The 25,548-nt window shown below is 44.5% G+C and overlaps 1 protein-coding gene across 1 annotated transcript; it reads left to right on the top strand.

Annotated features, from left to right (window-relative positions):
• The first annotated feature begins 11,113 nt into the window (after positions 1-11,113).
• LOC123862156 (mast cell protease 4-like) lies at positions 11,114-13,935 on the top strand. Its single transcript, XM_045901780.1, is given in 5 exon segments — positions 11,114-11,168; positions 11,905-12,054; positions 12,505-12,639; positions 12,870-13,126; positions 13,792-13,935. Coding segments are annotated over 5 exon segments (741 nt in total).
• Positions 13,936-25,548: the final 11,613 nt, after the last annotated feature.

Raw genomic sequence — 25,548 nt, 5'->3', positions numbered from 1 at the left:
GAGGGAGAAGCAGACTCCCCGCCGAGCAGGGAGCCCGATGCGGGACTCGATCCCGGGACTCCAGGATCATGACCTGAGGCGAAGGCAGTCGCTTAACCAACTGAGCCACCCAGGCGCCCTGTGTATTTATCATCTTGTTCCATGGCTTTTAAACTGCTCTGTGAAGCCCCTGGAAATGGAAAGAAAGGTAATGAATGAAATAATTTCAGGTCCCCAGTCCCTGACTTCAATCAGAAGAGCATATCTCTAGCTCTTTCAGATTTTCCTTCATAAAAGATATACCTGGCCTTAAAAAATTAAAAAAAAATTTTTAAAGATTTTATTTATTTATTTGACAGAGACACACCAAGAGAGGGAACACAAGCAGGGGGAACAGGAGAGGGAGAAGCAGGCCTCCCGCTGAGCAGGGAGCCTGATGCGGGGCTCGATCCCAGGACCCTGGGATCATGACCTGAGCCAAAGGCAGACGCCTAACGACTGAGCCACCCAGGCACCCAAAAAAATTAAAATTTTTGAAACCCACCAATATAGAACAACTTCCTCCTGTGGAATATGAGGAAACTGAGGCACAGAAAGGGGAGTGGCCACATGAGGACGTTCGGGGAGTTATCCCCAGAGCCAGAATGGGAAGCTTGGTGTCCCGACTGCCAGGCCAGTACTCTCCAAGATGTAACCACTTTGAGCAGCAAGAGGGCTTTAGTTCACCTAGCCACCTCCTTCCCCACCAGCCTGCATCCCAGGCTCTCCCATCTGGCTATTCAGACAACAACCTGGTGAGAAAGTATCTGGAATTCAACCTCTGCCCTATTCCACCCTATGTATGAAACCATAGGTACAAACAAAACACATACCATATGACAGTCCATATAATGCTTCCAGACAGCTGCCACACACACTTGCCCCACCCCAACCCAGGCAAGTTCACTCCGTTCTGAGTTAAACACCCTCACCTTCTAACCCCAACAGTTCTTCATTTGTTCCCCATGAGATGGCAGGGAGCACATTCACCACACAAGACCCTCTCTGTAAAATCTCTCAGAGCCTAGAGCTGGAATGTTCCCAGGACCAAGTTCTCCTGAATTCCATCCAGCTAATATTGAGATGACCTGACAGGCAAAGCAAAGAAGCTCAATGGGAGAAGGGCCCATCCTGTGTCCCAGAGGGAAGCTTTAGTAAGTCTCAGGCCCAAGAGTAAACTAAAGGACCCATCTTCCTAAAGCAGTCACCATTCTCCATAGGCAGTAACCTTCGAAAAAAGGGTAGATGAAGGAGTCACAGGCCTAGGGTGTCACCCTTATCTTAAGACTGCTTAATGTTGGGGCGCCTGGGTGGCTCAGATGGTTAGGCGTCTGCCTTCGGCTCAGGTCATGATCCCAGGGTCCTGGGATCGAGTCCCACATCGGGCTCCCTGCTCCTTGGGAGCCTGCTTCTCCCTCTGCCTCTCTCTCTCTCTCTCTCTGTCTCTCATGAATGAATAAATAAAATCTTTAAAAAAAAAAAAAAGACTGCTTAATGTTTCCTTTGGGGAAAAATGTGACTTCCTTTATCAGCTTTCTGAAAAGCGACAGATAGGATAAAGAAATAAATACTTTCATGCAAGTCAGAACTTTCCATGATCTTGATGAGGCTCATGATGCGGAAGTTATGAACTTGAGAAAACCAACATCGTCATCTGGTTTTCATTTCATTCTGTTACTCCCAGGATTCCCCCCAATTCAAGAAGCAGTCTGGAGAAAGCTGGTCACTCCACCCTGCAATTTGTTAAAGGCAAATCATGACATTGGTTAGGACTTCCCCAATCTCCACTAGGACCAGCAATTCCCCCAAAAGTTCACAATAATAAATGCTGACATACTCACCCCCTTCCCCAGGCTACTCTGCCCAGGAGAAAATGCTTAAAGGACATTTCATTTTCCTGCTGAGGGCCCAAAAGCAAAAAAAAAAGAGAGAGAGAGAGAGAAGGAGGAAAGAAGTTAAGTTACCGCCCATCCCAACTTGACTTGGGTTGGGCAGACCTCTTTTTCCCGAGTCCTGGTATGCTCAGGGTCCCTGAAGTGTAGGACCCCTGCCTGTTTCTTGAGTATGTCATCATCTGTCCACCTTCCCTAGAAGATTCTGAACACTCTTTTGGAGCACCAGGGCCTGGTTTCTAAACCCTTGCCATATCCCTACTGCCTTACCCTGTCTTCCCCACCCTGATGCTATTTCAGTTTCTTCCTAAGTTTGGCATCACTCCACATTTTGCAGACATTAAAAATATTTTTAAGTTGAAAATAGAGCTACCATATGATCCAGCAATTGCGCTACTGGGTATTTACCCCAAAGATACAAAAGTAGGGATCCGAAAGGGTACGTGCACCCCAATGTTTATAGCAGCAATGTCCACAATAGCCAAACTGTGGAAAGAGCCAAGATGTCCATCGACAGATGAATGGATAAAGAAGAGGTGGTATATATATACAATGGAATATTATGCAGCCATCAAAAGGAATGAGATCTTGCCATTTGCAACGACGTGGATGGAACTGGAGGGTATTATGTTGAGTGAAATAAGTCAAACAGAGAAAGACATGTATCATATGATCTCACTGATATGAGGAATTCTTAATCGCAGGAAACAAACTGAGGGTTGCTGGAGTGGGGGGTGGGGTGGGAGGGATGGGGTGACTGGGTGATAGACACTGGGGAGGGTATGTGCTCTGGTAAGCGCTGTGAATTGTGCAAGACTGTTGAATCTCAGATCTGTACCTCTGAAACAAATAATGTAATATATGTTAAGAAAAAAAAAAGAAGAAGAAGAAGAAGGTAGCAGGAGGAGAAGAATGAAGCGGGGGAAATCGGAGGGGTAGACGAACCATGAGAGACGATGGACTCTGAAAAACAAACTGAGGGTTCTAGAGGGGAGGGGGGTGGGAGGATGGGGTAGCCTGGTGGTGGGTATTGAGGAGGGCACATTCTGCATGGAGCACTGGGTGTTATGCACAAACAATGAATCATGGAACACTACATCTAAAACTAATGATGTAATGTATGGGGATTAATATAAGAATAAAAAATATATATTTTTAATTATAATATAATGATTATAATATAACTTTATGATAATTAATTTGAAAATCTTGATTAGAAATTTGATTGATTCTTAGAAAAACATAACTCACCAAAACTGACACAAGAAAATTTGAAAATATAAGTAGCCCAATGTCTTAAAGAGATAGAATCTGACTTAAAATCTTCTCACAAAGGGGGCACCTGTTGGCTATGTTCTATTTTTTAATCTAGGCAATAGTTACATGAGCACCTGCTCTATAATTGTTCACTAAGATGTACATGTAAATTATAAACCCTACATGTATGGGTGATCAATTTCACAATGTAAAGAGAAAAGAACACTCCAACAGGTGGAATCACCTAAATGTCCACTGTAGATGGATAAAGAAAACATGATAACTACACGCAGTGGAATATTAATTATCCCTAAAAAAAGAAGGAAATCCTGTCATATGTTATAACATGATGAACCTTGAGGACAGTATGCTGAGTGAAATAAGCTGGTCTCAAAAAGACAAATACTCCACTTATACGAAGTATCTAAAGTAGTCAAACTCAAGAGACAAATAGATCAGTGATGGCCAGAGGCTGTGGGAAGGAGGAAAGGGTAGCTCTTGTTCAATGGGTATGGAGTTTCTGTTTTGCAAACTGAAAAATTCCTAGTGATTATTGCACAATAATCTGCATATGGTTAACACCACTGTTATGCACACTTAGAAATGGTAGAGATGGTAAATTTTATATTAGTGTGGTTTTGGCCACAATATTTTAACCACTGACATAGGGACAAACTCCACACGTTTGCAGCAGATGAGCCATTCCTAAACTGGCTCCTCTCCAGCCTCCTCTTCCACCATTCTCGCCCTTTCTCCATTAACTATGCTTCAGTAACACTGAGTGACTTGTAATTCCCCCAGTCACCCACCCTTTCTCTGGCCCTTTTTGGATACGTTGCTACCTCTGTTCAGAAAACATGTCTCAATTTGTCCAATGACAAAATGCAACCCATCCTTGAGATCTCAGATGGAATGAAGCTGTCGCTGCCTTCCCAGGGCAGACTTGGGAGCTTCTCTTCCCATACCACAATATTTCTACATCTCTCCCTTGCAGCACTTTGCTCTTTGTGCTGTGGTTATAAGAATACAGACTCATCTTTTTGTATCACCAGAGTCTGGCATCTACTAAATGCCCATCAAACCATTTTTTGACTGATAAAGTGAGTAATGAGTAGCATTTTATCCAGAAACCCAGAGCCTGAGAGGAATAGAGAATTTTGATATCCAGACTGACACAAATATCATCACTGAAAGAACTCATATCTTAGTAAGAGAAAATGAATGGAAGGTTGAGATGAGGGAGATAGTGCCAATCATGTGTCATGTGATTATCAAGGGATTAAGACTGGATAGAAAAGGCCATGAAATCAGGAAGGAGTTGAGCAACCTGAAGAATCCACAGGGGGGCGCCTGGGTGGCTCAGTCAGTAAGCGTCTGCCCTCTGCTCAGGTCATGATCCCAGGGTCCTGGGATCCCCACATAGGGCTCCCTGCTCTGCGGGAAGCCTGCTTCTCCCCCTCCCTCTCCCACTCCCCTTGCTTGTGTTCCTTCTCTTGCTGTGTCTCTCTGTCAAATAAATAAATAAAATCTTTTAAAAATAATCCACAGAAATATGTCCTTCACAGTGTGATTTTTGCATTTAAATGAGAGATGTTTGCCCTAGGAAATGCACTCCTTTCTTCTCCTTATGACAATCCTCTTAGCAGCACTAAAAAAATCAGTCCTTCACAGGAGATGTTGTTGCTTAGGTCCCTCCACCATGGCCATATCAATATACCAGCCAAATGTTCAAAATTGTATCAATCAAATATGCCACCTAGGGGAGGAACAAAGTTATTCCTGGATGGCTCTGTAAAGAGATAAGGAAATGCAAGAAGAAGGAGCAACCAAAGGGAAGAATGATTACATGGGAAAACATCCTGGAAGGTTAAATGAAGAGTCCTGAGTAGCACCCCATCAGTTAATCGAACCCACACATCGGAGAGCATAAAACACACCTTGAGGCTATGCCTCTGTCCCTTGTTGCTGTGCTGGCTCAGAACAGTTGCCGTACCCCATTCTTGGCAGCAACCACAAATCAAACAAACTTCAAGAAGGCACGTGAAAAGGACAGTTGGTACAAACAGGCCTCCTCCAACAGCCCACCAGATAAGAGAAGATCGCCGTTGATAGAATTGATTCTAAGATGCAGAGAGCTATCTCTTGCCAGCCTGGCCAATGCTGATTGCTGATAGACCGCAGCATCACAAGGTTTATGAAAGAAGCATCCCAGATTTCAGGGACTACCCAAACCCTTGGGAAGGGGATGGCTTGAAGACTGTCTAGCATAACTACTGGATAAATTTGGAGGCTATTGAAAGGAGATGAGACAGGGCAGAAAACAACACAAAGCCAACTGTTCTCAGGTCTGCGGTGAGCCTGCAACAGAAGTGAGAAAGTAAAACAAGAGGCTCTCCTGTCATCTCTCACCCTAGAGGGAGTTCTCCCCCAAGACATTAGAATCCACCTCCCGCTCAGCCTTTTACTTCCCTGAACACTTTGTCCTCTAACACCTTCAAACACCAGCACAATTAAAAAAAACAAAATCAGGAGTTCTTCAGGCATAAGACAGAGAGCCCAGAAGTCCTATAACTAAAGACTAAATAGGCCCAACACCTACACCAATGCCTTAATACCCATTCCATTCATGTTTCTCTTGATACAAACAGGTGATCTGAATAGAGATGTGGTAAGAATCATCACTCCTGCATCCTTCTATAATTTGGCGATTGCACTAATACCTGAATGTCTCTATGAATATAATATTGCTCTTAGTTCACTATTTTTGTAGGTAGAGGCCATTCTGGTGTCTCCACTTGGTCTTTTCTACCATAATAGCCCTCACTTCAGGAGTCAGGCAACCATGATGGAGATTCTGCCACTTTGTAATACATCCATCCTACCTCTGCATTCTGGAGCTTGGGAAATAGTCAAAGGTTGATTTGGGAACCACTGGGACCACTGTGAGATGAATGCATGCCAAAACTTTGTTGATCAGTCCATAAGCCCCTCCTCTGACTGGTGATTCCCATGGGCATTTTGGGTCTTTGGGAATTCATATCGGTTCAGATCCAGGGCCCAGTAACAAAAAACAAACAAACAAAGGCATGATTATGTCTCTGATTTTTTTCTCTATTTCATAGTCACTCTGGTAAATGGCCATAGGTAGCTTTGAAGAAGGCAAAGAGGAAGATGTACAGAACAATTTTTTGGCTATGTAGCAAGGACCTTCCTCAAAGGCAGTTCACCCTTTTCATTCAAGGAGCTCTGGGTCAGTGAGCTGGTTCAAGTCTGGGAACTAGTTCATGTGCCTTGTGATATTTAAGACCTCTGTTCACCAGACCCAGAATGCTTCTACTTATCCAAATCAACTAAGGCCTTAGTAGTCTATCTATTTCAGCTCAGGGACACCACGATCAACTAGTCAAAGTCATGGACCACTATCTTAATGTCTGCTTCAACTCTGATACTCATTAGAGTAACCAAGCCCACTGCACCTCTGATAGCCTGGCTTCTCCCACCCTGAGACCCACCACCACCTTGGTACTCAGGGATCCAGGTCCAGTAGCAGCAGACCCCATGGTCACTCCACACTTGTAGCCAATAGCCACTACAGCACTCTCCAAAAATGCCAGTGCTCCCTCTCCCTAATGTATTTTTCACAGCTTTGGTGGAAAGAATGTTCTCTGTGCTCTCCTAGGACACTGGGGTGAGTAAACCAGTCTCACAATAATAAATCTTCTCTACCTTCTGATTTCCCCAAAGCATAGAATACCTTTCTCTATATCAAAGAAGTCTGGCATCTCAACTTCACTTAGTATAGGCCACCTTTGGATCCATATGTCAATCCAGTCAACTAGTCAAATAGTTAGAGCCACCTCGACATGGCTTGATCTAATATGCTGACATTGGCATCTGTATTTAATGCAACCCATCAATAAAGTCAGCCTGGCCCAACACCTACACCAATGCCTTTAAGACCCATTCCATTCATGTTTCTCTTGATACAAATTAGCAAAAATCTTGTTTTGTTGTACATTGCAATTCCTTTTGGGTCACATGTCTGGGATCTACTGGGAGTTGAATCTGGTTATAGATCCAGAAGTGATAAAGGTAGTAGGAGGGGGCAGCCAGCAGTCTGCTGCAAAGTAACTACCTCAGGGAATCTCATTACAGATTCTTCAAACAAGGGAAGACTAACCTCCTCAGACCGGAAAAGATGGGCTGCTGTTATGGACAAAGGAGGATTGAAGGAATTAGGGGTTCAAGATCCCAGCTTCATGAGAATATGCCCACATATATTCCCATTCCAATTTTCAGAGTCTCAATGCTTTAATTTCATCTAAGAAACCCTGCCAGTTTGGTGATTCAGGATATGTTCAAACCACCCACAGGATAAGACATTGGTTTGATTTTTAGAAATCTTAGACAGGAAGTTACATGAGAGAAGGGTTTCTTTTATGGCAGAGAAGATTTCTGGACCCTCACTTAGATCATAAGCTTGGAATTGAAAGCCCAAAGCTCATCATGTATTTTTCTTAGGTTCTTTAGTGCACCTAGAAGCAACCATCAACCCCATAATACTCCTTGTTTCCATTAATATGTTCTATGTCACCAATTACTTAATCACCTAAAGTCTACTTTTGATTACAGATATCTACAGATGATAATTTAATAGGTTTGCTTTGTATGCCATAATGGTTACTTACAACTTACAACTAATATGCTTTACCATTTACAACAGTGCCTTTAAACATATTCAGATAAGAGAACCTGCAATAGATAACCCAAGCCAAGTTACAGAACCTAAGTGTAGGTTCTTCTGAACTCACTTCCAGTGCCAATATCTCTATTATTTATTTTTTTAAAGATTTCATTTATTTATTTGACAGAGAGAGAGACAGTGAGAGAGGGAACACAAGCAAGGGGAGTGGGAGTGGGAGAGGGAGAAGCAGGCTTCCTGCTGAGCAGGAGCCCAACGCGGGGCTCGATCCCAGGACCCTGGGATCATGAACTGTGCTGAAGGCAGACGCTTAACGACTGAGCCACCCAGGTGCCCCAATATCTCTATTATTTAGAGTTCAATCAAGGAAAGCAGAACCACTATGAGTAATGTAAAATAAGGGACTTCTTATAAGGATTGCGTCTTATAAAATTGTGGGAACTGGTAGAGTAATCCTCTCTAGATTCTTGTTGTTGTTGTTTTGTTTTTACAGTCTAGGAAAGCAGGGTGATATGTGGAAAGATTATGTGATTGAAGTCAAACAGGTATGTGTTTGACACCTAGTTCTGATATTTATTGGCTTTGAAATCTTGTCAAGGGACTCAAATTCTGTGAGCCTCAGTTTCCTCGTCTGTAAAATGAAAACAATAATAGCTCTCAAGGCTGATATGAGAGTGAATGAGATACTTGCAATATATCATATTTCATTGATTCCAAAATGCACAACATTTTACATTTTAACCCTTTTACAACAGGAAAGAATCTTGTAATCGATGGCATGTTATTGTTTAGTCAAAAACAACTTTTCCTGGGGCTCCTGGGTGACTCAGTCGGTTAAGCGTCTGCCTTCGGCCCATGTCATGATCCCAGGCTCCTGGGATCAGCCTGGGTCAGGCTCCCTGCTCAGCGGGGAACCTGCTTCTCCCTCTTCTTCTGCCCCTCCCCCTGCTCCTCGTGTGCTTACTCACTCTCAAATAAATGAAATAAAATCTTTAAAAAAAAAAAAAAGAACAACTTTTTCCTTTCTCAGTGCACATAAACGAATGAGAGCCCAGAGTAATATCTCAAATAATGACAAGTGCAGATATCATATGGTTATCAAACTAAGTGTGACTCTCAATGCACAAGTGGAAAACCCCAACACCCCCTAGAGAACACAACTGTTCTCCTTTATACATTCCATTCCTTTCTCTGTTTATTGGACTAACCTCATCCCACATCCCTTGTTATTCAGATTAGTGGAATGGAAAAAGTATAAGTTTCAGAATCTGACATATTAAATTTGGATCTTGCTGCTATGTGACATCCTGAGCTTCGCTTGAGTGCTCCATAATTGTGTATAATAATACTTACCCAAAAGGACTATTACAAATGAGATGATGCATGTAAAGTTCTATCAGCACCAAACATATTGTGGGTAGTCAGTAAATTCTCCATTTTTCCTTCTTTCTCTCACTGCCACATTCTGTTCTTCTACTGATTATTTGGATTGAAGAAAGGGCTGATCTTCTAGATCAGGGGTTGGCAAACTATGGCCCTCAAGCCATATCGGCCCACCACCTGTTTTTAAAATAAAGTTTTATTGGAACACAGTCACACCTATTTGTTTACATCTTATCTATGGCTGCTTTTGTACTACAATAGAGGTGAATAGTTGCCACAGAGACAGTATGACTTGTAAAGCTGAAAACACTCACTAGGTGGCTATTTACAGAAAAAGTTTACTGATTCCTATTCTAGATTCTTACATCACCTAAACCAACGCCCCTCTGTCAGCAAGGATATGGAGAAAAGGGAACCCTCATGTGCTGTTGGTAGGAATGTAAACCACTGTGGAGAAGAGTATGGAGTTTTCTCAGAAAATTAAAAATAGAAATACCATATGATCCAGTAATTCCAGGACTGGGTATTTACCCAAAGAAAATGAAAACACTAATTCAGAAAGATATATGTGCCCTTACATTTATTGCAGCATTATTTACAATAGCTAAGATATGGAAGCAACTCAACTGTCCATTGATAGATGAATGGATAAAGAAGATACAGTACACACACACATACACGTGTGCATGTGCAATGGAATATTACACATCCATTAAAAAGGAATGACATCTTGCCATTTGCAACAACATGGATGAACCTAGAGGGTGTTATGCTAAGTGAAATAAGTAATACAGATATAAACAAATACCGTATGATTTCACTTATGTGTGAAATCTAAAAAACAAACCAAAAAAATGAACAAACAAATAAACAAACGAAAAACAGACTCTGAAATACAGAGAACAAACTGGTGGTAGCCAGAAGGGCAGTGGGTGGGGGAATGGGCAAAACAGGTGAAGGGGATTAAGAAGTACAAACTCCTTATTTATAAAATTTATATTTATATTTTATAGATATATTTTATTTATACATCCCTATATTTTATAAATACTTTCTATTTATACATCCTTATATTTCATAAGTATATTTTACATATATTTATATATTCTTATTCATATTTTATAAAATAAGTAAATAATGGAAATAGAAAGTAGAGCATGGGGAATATGGTAAATAATATTGTAATAACATTGTATGGTGATGGATGGTGAGTACCCTTATCATGGGAAGCACTAAGTAACATATAGAACTGCTGAATCACTACGTTGGACACCTGAAACTAATAGAAGATGATATGTCAACTATACTTCAATAATAAAAAATAAAGGGGCACTTGGGTGGCTCAGTTGGTTGAGGACTCTTGATTTCAACTCAGATCATGATCTTGGGGTCCTGGGATCAAGCCCTGCCTCAGGCTCCGCACTCAGCGGGGAGTCTGCTTGAGATTCTCTCTCTCCTTCTCCCTCTGCCATCCCCCCACTCACATGTTTGCTTGCTTTTTCTCTCTCAAATAAATAAATAAATCTTTTTTAAAAATAAAAAATAAAATTTTAATCTACCCCCCATCTGTGTTACTCTTCTGCCTCAAGAGAGCTATGTTAGATGGGAAAGGTGCATGCCTCATCCTAGAAAACAGGACTCTTAGGCTCTGACCACAGCCTCAACACCAGCAGAGAGGAGAAGAGGGTTGTAAGAATTTCTGATGAGGAAGATAGCCAGGCCAAAGTGAAAAACAAAAATGTGACTAGGTTGTTTCTGTGGTTTCCAGTCCTCCCCTTTCTTCTACTGCTGGGATTATAAAAGCAGGGGCAAGGGAGGGCAGGAACAGAGGAAGCTCACCATGGACACCATCACTGGGAAAATGCAGGCTCTATTTCTTTTGTTGGCCATTCTCTTCCCTCCTGAAGCTGGAGCTGGTGAGTCTAGGGTGTAACTCCCTGTCAAAGAAGACCTCAAAAGAGGCTACAAGATCCCACTGCAAGTATTCTAGGGGGAAATCTCCAGCTGGAAGAGTCAGACTCTTTCCCTGCAGCTGATGACAGTTTCCCTGAGATGAGAAGTCTTGGGTGGAGAAAGAATCAGAAAACTGGCTTTGACTCCTCCTAAACTGCTTTCTTCAAAATAGCCACCATTCTCATTCCCAGTTCTTGGTGCTTGCTGTCATGCAGAGGAGGTCAGGATAGAGACATGAAGAAATGTTTAGGGGCACATGGGTGGCTCTGTCAGTTAAGCGTCTGTCTGCTTTTGGCTCACTGAGGTCATGATCTCAGGGTCCTGGGATGAGCCCACGTCCATCCGGCTCCCCACTCAGCAGGGAGTTGGCTTGTCCCTCTCCCTCTGCCCCTCTCCCTGCTCATGCACAGCTCTCTCTCATTCTCTCTCTCTTAAATAAATAAATAAAATCTTGAAAAGAAAAGAAGTGTTTAAATGACAGCTCAGAATCAAGACTAACAATCAAGTTCTGAAAGTAGGCTGAGGGTTGGTTGACAGGGCGGATTGGGGTCAAGAAAGTGAACAATAAGGACACATGGAGGGCTGAGCTCCATAAGAAGTAAGATGGAAGCTCTGCGGGCCCTCAGCTTCCACCTCCTTTTCCTCACCCAGTGCTGTCTGAAAGCAAGTGAGCCTCTGTTTAGGGGTTCTCTGTTTGAGAGGAAATTATCAGTGGCGTTGAGTCCAAGCCACGCTCCCACCCCTAAATGGCCCTTCTGGAAATGGTCACTGACGAGGGGTATGTTGCCAGCTGTGGTGGGTTTCTCCTAAGTCAAGAGTTCGTGATGATAGCTGCTCATTGTAAAGGAAGGTAAGAAAACTTTAACTTACTCTCTTTTCATGCAAGGAGCTGTAGGAACCAGAGTTACACACAGCTTCAAAGTGGCCTGAGGAGAGATTCTTGTGCCCTGCTCATCTCAAGATGGTCAGTGACGTATACTGCAAGGAACCAGCCCATTTTCATTTGCCATCTCCACCTCCAGAGGCCATCGCCCTCTTCAGGGCAGCTGGGTCACAGCAGGCCAACGCTGGCCCTCTCATCCTGCTGCCGCCTGAGTCTCTCAGTCCCCTGTAGCTGCCAGGGCCTGGCCCTTCCTGAACTGGCTATGATCCCAGGTGGGCACTTCGGTCCCGAGTAAGACATGAGTTCCTCAGATGGCCCTGCACTGGGGAAGAAGAGAGCCTACTGTCTCCTTGCTCAGAAGGGGACCCTTTCTAGGGTACCAGCGCCTTCTCCTGTTTCTCTCCTCCTTCTCAAGTGGAAAATTACTGTCACTCTGGGAGCTCATGAGATAAAACAGGAAGAATCCACATGGCAGAAGCTAGAAGTCTCAGAACAAATCATTCACCCAAATTACAACTCGTTCACCAAACTCAATGACATCATGTTACTGAAGGTGCCATTAGCTTTCCAGCCCATCTCCATCCCCCCTTCTTGAACCTGTCTCCTGACCTGTGCATTTCTCATTCTCTCTTCCAAACCATTTCCTTGGAGCCCACCCTCCCACTTCGTGTCATCACCACCCCCTTGGGGAACAACTCTTGGCCCTGCCCAGGGAGCCCCTACCTCAGCACACCCCCCACTTTCCCTGGGACCGGAGGTCCATCTCCTCTCCCTCCCTCACAACTACAAACGAAAGCCAAGCTGACCCATGCCGTAGGGACAATCTCCCTGCTCACCTGGTCTACCTTTATTTCACCTGGGAGAATGTGCAGGGCTGCAGGCTGGGGAAGAACGGGAGTGATGGAGCTGGTGTCAGACACTCTGAGGGAGGTGAAGTTGAGACTCATGGACGCCAGGGCCTGCAACCACTATTTCTTTCACGACCATAACTTACAAATCTGTGTGGGCAATCCCAGGAAGATAAGATCAGCATACAAGGTGACCATACACCTCCACTTCCTCCTCACAACGTAGTCCCTGGGAGACAGCATCCTCCTGGGAGGGGGTGGGGTCAGGAAGTCCCCTAGTACAGTGACTAGTGTCTGAGTCTGTGGGTTTTAGCAACCCGGGAACTGGAATCCTCCCTCGGGGTTCCATCCTCACATACTCAAGCCCTGCTTCTAACCCTCCCTTCTAGTCTCCTGAACAGGACTCCAGGAGAGAAAGGAAGAAATGGAAGGGACAGGACCTAGGGTTGTGGCTCCATGCCAGAGAGGAATAAGACATTAATCTCCTGGGCGCCTGGGTGGCTCAGTTGGTTAAGCGACTGCCTTCGGCTCAGGTCATGGTCCCAGGGTCCTGGGATCGAGTCCCGCATCAGGCTCCCTGCTCGGCGGGGAGTCTGCTTCTCCCTCTCCCACTCCCACTCCCCCTGCTTGTGTTCCTGCTCTCGCTGTCTCTGTCTCTGTCAAATAAATAAATAAAATCTTTAAAAAAAAAAAAAAGACATTAATCTCCTAACTTAGGATTCCTTGAGGAACCAGGATCCTGATCTGACTCTGGGGTATCTAGGAGCTGGCTAGGATGTTGATAGAACCAGGATGAGGAGACAGTAGGAAGAGAAGGACATTCCCTGCTCACGATCTGCTTTCTCTAACCCACAGGGGGATTCTGGGGGGCCCCTGTTGTGTGCAGGTGTGGCCCAACATATTGTGTTTTACAGACGTGGAGATGCAAAGCCTTTTTCTGTCTTCACTCGAATCTCCCCATATATGCCCTGGATTAATAAAATCTTAAAGAACATATAGTCATGGAAGCCTGGTCAGCCCGTGTGAGAGTCCCAAAGCCAGAGGCCTCCCTGGGCCGACCCAGGTTCCACAGGGCCTGGCCCCAGCCTGAGCCCCAGGGAGGCACACAAAGCCCCTGCTGACTGTACCCCCAATGAACTTCAATAAACATGCTACCTTCAGCATGTGCGTGTGACCCTTCTCTCCCACGGAGCTGGTCTGCTCTGACGGAGGAGTCCAGATAGTCCTCTCTAGCTTAAATGAATTGTTCTGGGCTCCTTTCTTGCCAGATTAATAATCGTGCCTCCTGGGCGCCTGGGTGGCTCAGTTGGTTAAGCGACTGCCTTCGGCTCAGGTCATGATCCTGGAGTCCCGGGATCGAGTCCCGCATCGGGCTCCCTGCTCGGCAGGGAGTCTGCTTCTCCCTCTGACCCTCCTCCCTCTCATGCTCTCTCTCATTCTCTCTCTCGCAAATAAAAAAAGATAATAATAATCGTGCCTCCTAATTACCCTGTACATTGTGTGGTATTATGGATTATTGAAGAAAATATTTTGATCTGCACATAGGATTTAACATCCAGAGTGATGTTGCACTAATTTACCTTCTTCCCCCTCTATTCTTCCTCCTCCTCCTCCTCTCAATTTTCCTCTTTCCTCAAAACCCGTGTCCCAGCCACTGCGGTTCAGGGCATAGATGCACCAGAGCCAACTCCCCATGACTGTTTCTAGAAATGGCCCCAGGCAGGACTTCTACCTCATCATTATCATCCACTTCTACCACTTCGACCTCATCATTATCATCCCCCTCAATACTGGCTCTGCAGCCGGGGGAGCCTGTGCCAAGGGGGAGGGAAGAAAACTTCCCAAGCAGCAGAGCTCAGGAGGGAGGGGGAGGGATGACCCCTAGGAGTCCTCAGGATGGGTCTGTCTGGCTCAGCAGTCAGAACAGAGCCTTATGTGGGGCAGGGCCATTCTAGCTGAGGGGAGAGCCCCAAGAATATCAGTGTCAGCCTAGTCTGTGAACTACATCACAGCCACCCAAATTCAACTGTCATTTTCCTCCAGAAATGACACCGTGTCTCAGGTCTTCCAGAAGAAGAATATCTGACTTAGGCCAAGTTCTCCAAAGTTGCCTCCTCCAAGGGACCTGCAACACTCTGAACCCTACGCCACCATCGTCTGAGCGGGGAGAGTACACCACAGCCGCGCCTGCCCGAACGCGGGGAAACAGGGCTTGAACTCCAACTCACTCGCAGGAGCCTGCAATCCAAGGACGTCCAAACATGTCCCACCACAGCCCCTAAGGCCTAAGAAGATAGGCCTGGCCCCAGGCAGGAAAGAGCTACCATGGCTGGACACAGGGAACCCAGCCTCTCCACCTTCCCCACTGCCCACCAGCCCACAGAGCGGGGTTTCCAGCTTTGCCACTGATGAGTACAGATGTAAAATAAAGCAAGCATAATATACAAGACTGATAATAAACTAACTCTCTGTGTACAACAGGCCTAAGTGGGTAAATTGGTGCAGCCACTGTGGAAAACAATAGAGGTGCTTCAGAAAATTAAAAATAGAAATACCCTATGAACCAGTAAATCCACCACTGGGTATTTACCCCCCAAAATGAAAACACTAATATGAAAAGACACATGCACCCCTACGTTTATTGCAGCATTATTTACAGTAGCCAAGATATGGAAACAGCCCAAGTGTCCATCGGTAGATGGATAAATAAAAGAAGATATAGTACACACACACACACACACACACAGAATATTACTCACCCATAAAAAAGAATGAGATCTTGCGACCTGCGACAATATGGATAGACCTAGAGTGTATTATGCTAAGTGTAATAAGTCAGACAGAGAAAGACAAATCCCATCTGATTTCACTTACATGTAGAATCTAAAAGGCAAAATGAACAAACAAACCAAAAAAAGCAGACACAGACCCATAAATACAGAAAGCAAACTGACGGTTGCCAGAGGGGAGTTTGGTGGGGGGATGGGCAAAAGGGGTGAAGGGGAGAAGAGATCCAGGCTCCCAGTCATGGAATGAATAAGTCACGAGGATGAAAGGCACAGCACAGGGAATAAGGGTATTGTAATCACCTTGCCTGGAGACAGATGGCAGCTACACTTGTGAACTTAGCATAATGTATAAACTTGGCAGTTCACTCTGTTGTACATCTGAAATTAATGTAGCATTATGTGTCAACTACACTTCAATTTTTTAAAAAATTCATAAATACAAAAAAAGAGAAAAGTTAGATGGAGCCCCTCAGGCTGAAACGAAAGGACAATAGAGAGAAACTTGAAGACATATGATGACAAAAAAGGACTGGGGAAAAGCACTCTAAATACATAAATATAAAAGCAACAGCAAATATTATAGTTTTTATAATTTAAAAGAAAAATTCATAAAAATAATAATAGATCTATGTTAATGGTCACACAATGTATAAAATATAATTTGTGATATATATGTGGTATGAATAAAACATGACTGTGAAAAAAATTTTAATTACCTTTTAAAAAAAGAAAAAAAACAGGGGTGCCTGGGTGGCTTGGTCGATTAAGTGGCCGACTTTCAATTTCAACTCAGGTCATGGTTTCAGGGTCTTGAGATCGAGCCCCGCGTCAGGCTCCTAGAGGAGTCTGCTTGAGATTCTCTCTCTCCCTCTCCCTCAGCCCCTCCCCCGGCACGCTCGCGTGTTCTCTCTCTCTATCTCAAATAAATAAATAAAACCTTTAAAAAAGGAAAGAAAAGAAAAGAGAAAACCTGGAAAGATCTCAAAAATAAAAGAACTTATGCTGGAAATAGTAATTGAAAGATGTGTTTTGGGGGCACCTGGGTGGCTCAGTCGTTAAGCATCTGCCTTCGGCTCAGGTCATGGTCCCAGGGTCCTGGGATTGAGCCCCACATGGACCCCAGCATCGGGCTCCCTGCTCAGCAGGAAGCCTGCTTCTCCCTCTCCCACTCCCCCTGCTTGTGTTCCCTCTCTCGCTGTGTCTCTCTCTGTCAAATAAATAAATCTTAAAAAAAAAAAAAAAAAAGATGTGCTTTTTCAGGGCACCTGGATGTCTCAGTCAGTCAAGTGTCTGACTCTTGATTTCAGCTCAGGTCATGATCTCAAGGTCATGAGATCGAGCCCGTCCCTCCCCCCTCCCCAGTGGTCCTTGTTGGGCTTGGAGCTCAGCACAGAGTCCACTTGAGATTCTCTCTCTCCCTCTGCCCCTCCCCACCTCTTATACGCACTCTCTCTTTCTCGCTCTCTAAATTAAAAAAATGTGTTTTTTCTTTTACCCCCAAATCTCCTTTTATATTTGTATAATTAAATAATAGTTATAAAATATGAAAGACAAGGAACAGGGACGTTATGCATAATGTTTGCTTAGGAGACCAGAGCACTCGCTGAATTGCTGCTAAGGCCCCACCCACTTCTGACCCCTTGCCACAGCACGTTTTCAGGGCAGCTTTCCTTCCCAGAAAGCTGGACAACTGGAGACGTGGAGGGAGTGGTCAGGCTACCCTGCCAGCCTGGCCTCCTAGAAGTCTGCAGCCTCTGGAGACCACAGGGAGCTGGACTGAGTCTGCACGCTGAATTGGACCCCAAGGGGTTGACGGGCACTGACTCCAAGCATGGCCACCGATGCCAACCAAACAAGCATGCCATGGACCCACGCCGTGGAAAGAGCACTTTGTGGCCCAGCCACACAGAGAAGTTAAGCACAGCATCATCCCTACAGCGTTAGTTTCGCAGGAGGGACAAAAGGGCCCACGGAATGAGCCTGCCTGACTGGCACTGAGAGCAACAGGAGAGTCTCAGCACCACAGGGTCAGCAGGAGAAACCATCCGGATAAAATGGCTTTGCCCAAACAGAAGGGCTCTGGACAGCTGAGGGTGGTGCACAGGGGAACGCTGAGGAACCAGCTCCTCCAGAGCCAGGGTTGTGGGAGCCTGGGTCAAAAAGCCCAACAGGAAGATAACTGCCCCTCTGACTCCCCCCCCAAGTGTGAGGCCCTCCCCCGAGAACCTGGGAATTGTCCCTCCTACCCACAGTTCTTCCGGCACCTTCCCCCCTCACACGGTCCTGCGCTGTGTAGGGGATTGGCATGGGCCCACACTGTAGCAGTTGTCACCCTGAAGAGGGTGGTCATGCAGAAGTCAAGTGAGCCCTTAATCCAATATGGCCCGAGTCCTCATAGCGGGAAAGACACACACACAGGGAGAAGGCGGGGTGAAAACACACACTGAATGATGCATCTGTGGGCCAAGGAACGCCAAGGATTGCCAGCTATCCCCAAAGCTAGGGAGAGGCACAGGGCGGAGTGCTCCTCACAGCCCTCACAAGAAATCCACACTGCCCACAACTTCATCTCAGACTTCTAGCCTCCAGAACTGTGAGCAGATACATTTCTACTGTTTTAAGCCACCTACTTGGTGGTACTTTGTCATGGTAACTCTAGAATACAGGAGTTAAGGCAGAGTTTTAGGAATTTAAAATTTTCTCCAAAAATCACCATTTACTTTATTTTTTAATTTTTTATTTAAATTCAATTTAATTGACATATAATGTATTATTAGTTTAGAGGTAGAATTTAGTGATTCATCAGTTGCATATAACACCCAGAGCTCGTTACTTCAAGTGACCTCCTTAATGCCCATCACCCAGTTACCCCATCCTCCCACTCACCTCCCCACTATTTACTTTAATAAATCTTTTATATTAGGAGTGGGCATTAAATTCATAAAAAGCTTTACTATTCCAACATATCAAGGAAAGAATCCGCAGTGAGTGCGATAAAGAGCATATTAAAACATTTTACCATTTAGCATATTAATACCATTTACAGAGTGTAGCTCCAGCCTGCTTCAGAAAATTCTTTTGTTCTTTTTTTATTTTTTTACAGTAATTAGAATAACAGGTCCAGGGTTTCACTCCCACCTTGTACTCACAATCTACTGTTCGCTGCTCCTGAGCCCACCCTATGGGCTGCCCTATCTTTCAGGTTCACTGCTGCCACCCTGCAGGAGACCCACCTCAGAGTGAGGCAAGAAAGCCAACGCCATCTGGGTGCAAAATTTAAGGAGACAGTCGCTTAGGGAGGCTCTTGCAGGACCCTGAGAGCGAGCATCTCCTCAACAGTGTGTCCTATGTGCCTCTCTTGCTGTGCCCTAGTCCCAGCCCTGGCTACCACATTTGAGAGCCTCCTCTCAGTCTCTAGATAGTTCAACTGAATTTTTACTCAAGGTCACTGTCATAAAGGACATTTTTTTCTTAAGATTTTATTTATTTATTTGAGAGAAAGAGAAAGAGCACAAGCAGAGGGAGGGGCAGAGGGAGAAGCAGACTCCCTGTTGAGTGGGGAGCCCAATGCGGGGCTCAACCCCAGAGCCCCAAGATCATGACCTGAGCTGAAGTTAGACGCTTAACCGACTGAGCCAACCAGGTGCCCCAAGGACATTTCTATTCCTCAATACCAGAGTGAGAGCCAGGGTTACAGATGGAGGAAAATTTAGATCCCAAGGAAATACATTTATAAAAAGCTGACCATGGGTGAAGTTGATAATCATTCTGTGGACTTGTAATTCACCCAAAAGATCCGAAAGAAATGTAAGGTGAGTTATACCTCTGCCCTTATAGGTCTGCATGCTCTAGGAGTCAGCATCATATCCATGAAGAGGTCATTTACCCCAAGGCCATACAAAATTTAAGGGCAAGAATTAACTTCTACTGGGGGCACTGTTTTACCTGCTTTGCCTCATTTAATTCTCATGAGACCATATGCAAACAACAACAACAACAACAACAAAAACTATCTCAATCTAAATGTCATATCTTATACGAAAATTAATTCAAAATGGATCATAAATTTAAATGTAAAACTATGAAACTTTTAGAAAAAAATAGAAAATCTTCATGATCTGGAGTTAAGCAAAAAATTCTTAAGCATGACGCCAAAAGCGCAATCCATAAAAGAAGGTATCAACTTCTTTTGGACTCATCAAAATTTAAAAACCTTTGCACTACGGAAGGTATCTGTTAAGAGAATGAAAGGACAAGCTACAGACTGAAAGAAAAAAGACAAATGACTTTTATCCAGAATGTATAAAGTACTGACAAAACTCACCAGGAGGAAAACAAAACCCCAGTTAAAACATGGGCAAAAGGCATGAGCACACTTCATCCAAGAGTATTTATGGGTGGCAAATAAACACACGAAAATGTTTAACTTCATTAGCCATTAGAAAACTGCAAATTAAAAACACAATGAAACACTACTACACACCTATTAGAATGGCTAAAATTAAAAATACTGAGGGTTGTCTGGGTGGCTCAATTGGTTAAGTGTCTGCCTTCAGCTCTGGTCATGATCCCGGGGTCCTGAGATCAAGCCCCCCCTTCCAGGGTTCCCTGCTCAGCAGGGAGTCTGCTTCTCCCTCTCCCCCACCCCTTCCCCTCACTCGTGTGCACACTCTCTCTCGCTCTCTCTCTCTCTAATAAATAAATAATATTTTTTAAAAAAATACTGAAAAACCCAGGGCTTGCACGGATGTGGACCAACACGAGCTCTCATCCATTCCTGGGGGAGTGGAAAATGGTATGGCCACTTTAGAAAATAGTTCGGCGTTCTCTTAGAAAACTAAATATACATTTATTATATGACCTAGAATCCTATGCCTGGCTATGTATCTTACAGAAATGAAAACTTAAGTTCACACAAAAACCTGTCCACAAAGGTTTATAGCAGCTCTATTCATAATTACAAAAACCTGGACACAGAAGCAGCAGTGAAAACTCTCAAGGACACCAAATGGCCAACAGACACATGAAAAAGTGCTCAACATCGCTCGGCATCAGGGAAATCCAAGTCAAAACCTCAATGAGATACCACCTCACACCAGTCAGAATGGCTAAAATTAACAAGTCAGGAAACAACAGATGTTGGCAGGGATGCAGAGAAAGGGGAACCCTCCTACGCTGTTGGTGGGAATGCAAGCTGGTGCAGCCACTGTGGAAAACAGTATGGAGGTTCCTCAGAAAGTTGAAAATAGAGCTACCCTACGATTCAGGAATTGCACTACTGGGTATTTACCCCAAAGATACAAATGTAGTGATCCGAAGGGGTACGTGCACCCGGATGTTTATAGCAGCAATGTCCACAATAGCCAAACTATGGAAAGAGCCCAGATGTCCATCAACAGATGAATAGATAAAGAAGATGTGGTGTATATATATACAATGGAATATTATACAGCCATCAAAAAAAAACACGATCTTGCCATTTGCAATGACATGGATGGAATTTCACTTATGCTAAGTGAAATAAGTTAATCAGAGAAAGACAAGTATCATATGATCTCACTGATATGAGGAATTCTTAATCTCAGGAAACAAACTGAGGGTTGCTGGAGTGGTGGGGGTTGGGAGGGATGGTGTGGCTGGGTGATAGACATTGGGGAGGGTATGTGCTATGGTGAGTGCTGTGAATTGTGTAAGACTGTTGAATCACAGACCTGTACCTCTGAAACAAATAATACATTATATGTTTAAAAAAAAAAAGAAGATAGCAGGAAGGGAAAAATGAAGGGGGGCGGAATCAGAGGGGGAGACAAACCATGAAAGACTATGGACTCTGAGAAACAAACTGAGGGTTCTAGAGGGGAGGGGGTGGGGGGATGGGTTAGCCCGGTGATGGGTATTAAGGAGGGCTCGTATTGCATGGAGCACTAGGTGTTATACACAAACAATGAATCATGGAACACTACCTCAAAAACTAATGATGTAAAGAATGGTGACTAACATAACATAATAAAATTAAATTTAAAAAAAAACAACTTGGGGTCATCTCCCAGGACCTCTCCACTCATCATACTCTGTCCACTGAAAAAATCATGCTGAGCACAGTCATTCAAAAAAGAAGTAGTGTGTTAGGAATAGAGGCCAGGGTATAGTAGACTAAATCAGCTTATAACCTTGCAAATTATTTTGTAGATACTGAATGTAAGCTAGTAGCAGTGAAGTTCAGAAAACCTTGTTTGGGGAGGCGGGTGGGGGGATGGGGTAACCGGGTGCTGGGCATTAAAGAGGGCACGTGATGTGAATAGCACTGGGTGTTACACACAACTGATGAATTACTGAACTCTACATCTGAAACTAATAATGTACTATATGCTGGGTAATTAAATTTAAATTTAAAAAGTTATTTTAAAATTTTAAAAGAGAAAGAAAACCTTGGTTATTCGGGAACATCACGTACAGAAGGAGGCAAGCATAGCGAGCTCCAGCCTGCTTCAGGAAAATGCAGCCCGTGCCGTAAAGGATGCACTACGTGTCTGCTCCGTGGCACTGCTGTGTCAGTCGGATGCAAGATGGCACAAGCCTGGACCATCAGCTGTCCGTCTCCACAGTAGTTCTTACAAGAGACTTCAACAGGTGTGAAAGTTGACAGCCGTTACATCCCTACATGGCAACTGAAGGGTTAAAACCACTCTCAGTCACGTGCTCAATCAAGAAAGCCACAGCTGGGGCACCTGGGTGGCTCAGTCCTTAAGCGTCTGCCTTCGGCTCAGGTCATGATCCCAGAGTCCTGGAATCGAGCCCCCTATTGGGCTCCCTGCTCGGCGGGAAGCCTGCTTCTCCCTCTCCCACTTCCCCTGCTTGTGTTCCCTCTCTCGCTGTGTCTCTCTCTGTCAAATAAATAGATAAAATCTTAAAAAGGGTGCCTGGGTGGCTCAGTTGGTTAAGCGACTGCCTTCGGCTCAGGTCATGATCCTGGAGTCCTGGGATCGAGTCCCACATCAGGCTCCCTGCTCGGCGGGGAGTCTGCTTCTCCCTCTGACCCTCCCCCCCTCATGCTCTCTCTCTTTCTCTCTCTCTCTCAAATAAATAAATAAAATCTTAAAAAAAAATCTTAAAAAAAAAAAGGTAGTAATACTTTAAAAAAAAAAAAGAAAGAAAGCCACAGCTATCACTCAAAGAACAAGGTTGAGAAACAGCCTGGCAGCTCAAAGTTCAAAGAATAAAACAAGACTTGGTACAAAGTAGACATGACTGGAGCCTGGTACATCTGCTTCATCTGTAGCGTGTTTAGGGGGGATTCAGAGGAAAAGATAAATAGCCTCCCTGAGGACAGAGGCACCACTAACCCATCAAATGGTATGGCAGCACGAGAGATAACACAAAGGGACAAGATCGATATTTCTTAAGGACCAACCCTGTGGCATTTTTCATTTACTACCATATTTAATTCTCTGAAAGCCCTGTTTCACCTCATTCTTCGTATTTTACAGAGGCCATACTAAGGCTGAGAACTTAAGGGACTTTGCTAAGGTCGGACAGATCATTAAGTGGCAGAAGCAGGATTCAAGCCCTCCCGTCAAACTGCAAAGCCGGCTGCATACCTTGAATGTCAAAGTGAACCACGGCGCAGATGATAAATGTTTCAGGAACTCAGAGAAGGGATGACCCCTTGGTCAGCCTCATCGTGGCCAAGGAATGCCGCCGTCATTAAATGCCATGCTTTTCTATCAGGCCCAACCCTTTCCTTCCCACTAACTGTGAATCTTAAACGAGACTGTCCAACCTCTGTTTATTATTTTCAGCAATGGGGAAATCACTTAACTCCCCTCCCCGCACATTCATGTTGTAACAACAGATTATTAGTAAATTCTTCCTTATATAGAGTCAGTATCTTCCTCAGATGCTGTGAAATCAGATATGGAGGCCATGTAGCCAGAAACAATGTTGAACTACCCCGCAGGATTGGTCAACAAAGGCCTCACAGCCCATGGGCTTGGCCCAGACCCTATATGCAGGCAGCACCAGACATCTGAACCATAACTAATTTTTCCCCCAAAACCAGACCCCTCGGCCACTCACCCTCACTAGAAAAGGTAATTCCACATGGTGCCTACTCCCTCAGGTTGCACCTTCTAAATCAAATTGTACACCTACCCATCTGATTGGCAGAGTCTCAGTCACAAGATTGTGGCCTAGATGCAAGAGAATTTGAGAAAGGAAGTTTACGGATTCCACCTTAGGAAAGCAAGAATCATGGTTGGGAATTCCCCTGATATAGGAAAAGTGTTCAAAAGACACTAAGGACCCATCACATACATGGCAAATGTCCACCACAGTCCATCACTTGGCTGCCCAACATGAACGCACACTCCTTCTCCATAAGTAACCTTCCTAAAACAAAAGTGCCCTCATTGAACGTAATCCTCACTATCTCTTGTACAAAGGAAAATGAGGTTCGACTCTCCCCAGAACTGAAATAAGCCAGTCTCAGCACTTACTGCTTTCAGCTTCAAGTACAGGATCTCCAGGTGATATCCATTCCACCTCTAATTTAGTCAGATCCCCAAGCTGATATCCTATAAACCGTGGACTAAAGCGAAGGTTCACCACCAACAGCATCCTATATATAAAATAGCAGAAGGAAGGCAGAGGACAGAGAAAAAGGAAATCGGTTCAAATATGCAAATGCACACATGAAAGAGCAAGGAAGAAAATGTGGACAGAGAGTGCCCTCTTTATTTCCGAAACTGGCCCCTGACCAGAGCTGTACCTATTTCATTCTCTTGCCCTCCTCCAATACAGGTGAAACAAAACTGGATGTTGGTGAACCTGAGCCTTAATGATGCTGTGGAACTACCACGCTAGCCCTGGACTACCTACCTCTCAACTTCTCACACATGAGTGAAAACTAGAAATGCTTCATTTGTTTACTCCTCCCATTTTGGGTCCAGCTGGGGAAGGCCCACAGGACAGGACTCCATCTACATCCCCATTAGTGGGCTTCCATTTCTCTGTTTCTCTGCAGTGGTGGAGCAGAGAGGGCCCTTGATTTGGAATCAGGAAAATCTATTTCTGAACCATAAGCCTCAATAGCCAATCCATAAAACTGAGCTAGTAATACCTACTTCACAGGGTCATCATGCAAATATATCTAAGAGTTGGGACAATAAATGATGCATGGGCTGTCTCAAAAAATGCGAATTCCAATCCCAATTGCTCTTGTGATAATGTATGTAAAGTCCCACCGTAGGGTCTGCTCCCTTCCCACATCTACTCTCCGTGGATCTTCTGCCAATAAGAGATCCAGATCAATGGTTTTCAAACTGCAGGTAATTATCCTTTAAGTGGCGTGCTGTTCATATTTTAATATGGAGTGGAACGGAATAGAATAGAAACTGAAAGTACTGCACGTGACCAGGATAAATACTGTTTCCTGAAACTTCTGATTGTTGTATGTGTGTGTTTGTGCTCGTGTATTCATGCACATGTATATGTGCATTGGGTCCTTCTGCAAAATGCATTTCCTACTGTGGGCCATAAAAGTGCATATGTTTCTGGATGCTCTGCGTAAGGACTCTCCCAACCCGTGTTTCTGAAGAGGCTTTAACAAACTGCCCTACCTGGGAAAGACATGATCCCTCCACCCCCGCTCCCCAGATAAGGCACCACGGTTGAAAGCTCAGACTGCCGGCTGAGGATGGGAGAAGAAACCATGACCACGCAGTTCCTGTGGTGACCAGCCCAGCCCTTCGCTCATTGCTGGAGTTACAAAGCCCAAGACCGGAAAATAGAAGCAGCATCTGCCCGGGGCAGCCTCCCTGAGAAG

Source organism: Mirounga angustirostris, unplaced genomic scaffold (genome assembly GCF_029215605.1).
Source record: "Mirounga angustirostris isolate CCGP_5_RB_7025 unplaced genomic scaffold, mMirAng1.0.hap1 SCAF_9, whole genome shotgun sequence".
Lineage (NCBI taxonomy): Eukaryota > Metazoa > Chordata > Mammalia > Carnivora > Phocidae > Mirounga > Mirounga angustirostris.
This window is presented reverse-complemented; position numbering and strand designations above follow the sequence as displayed.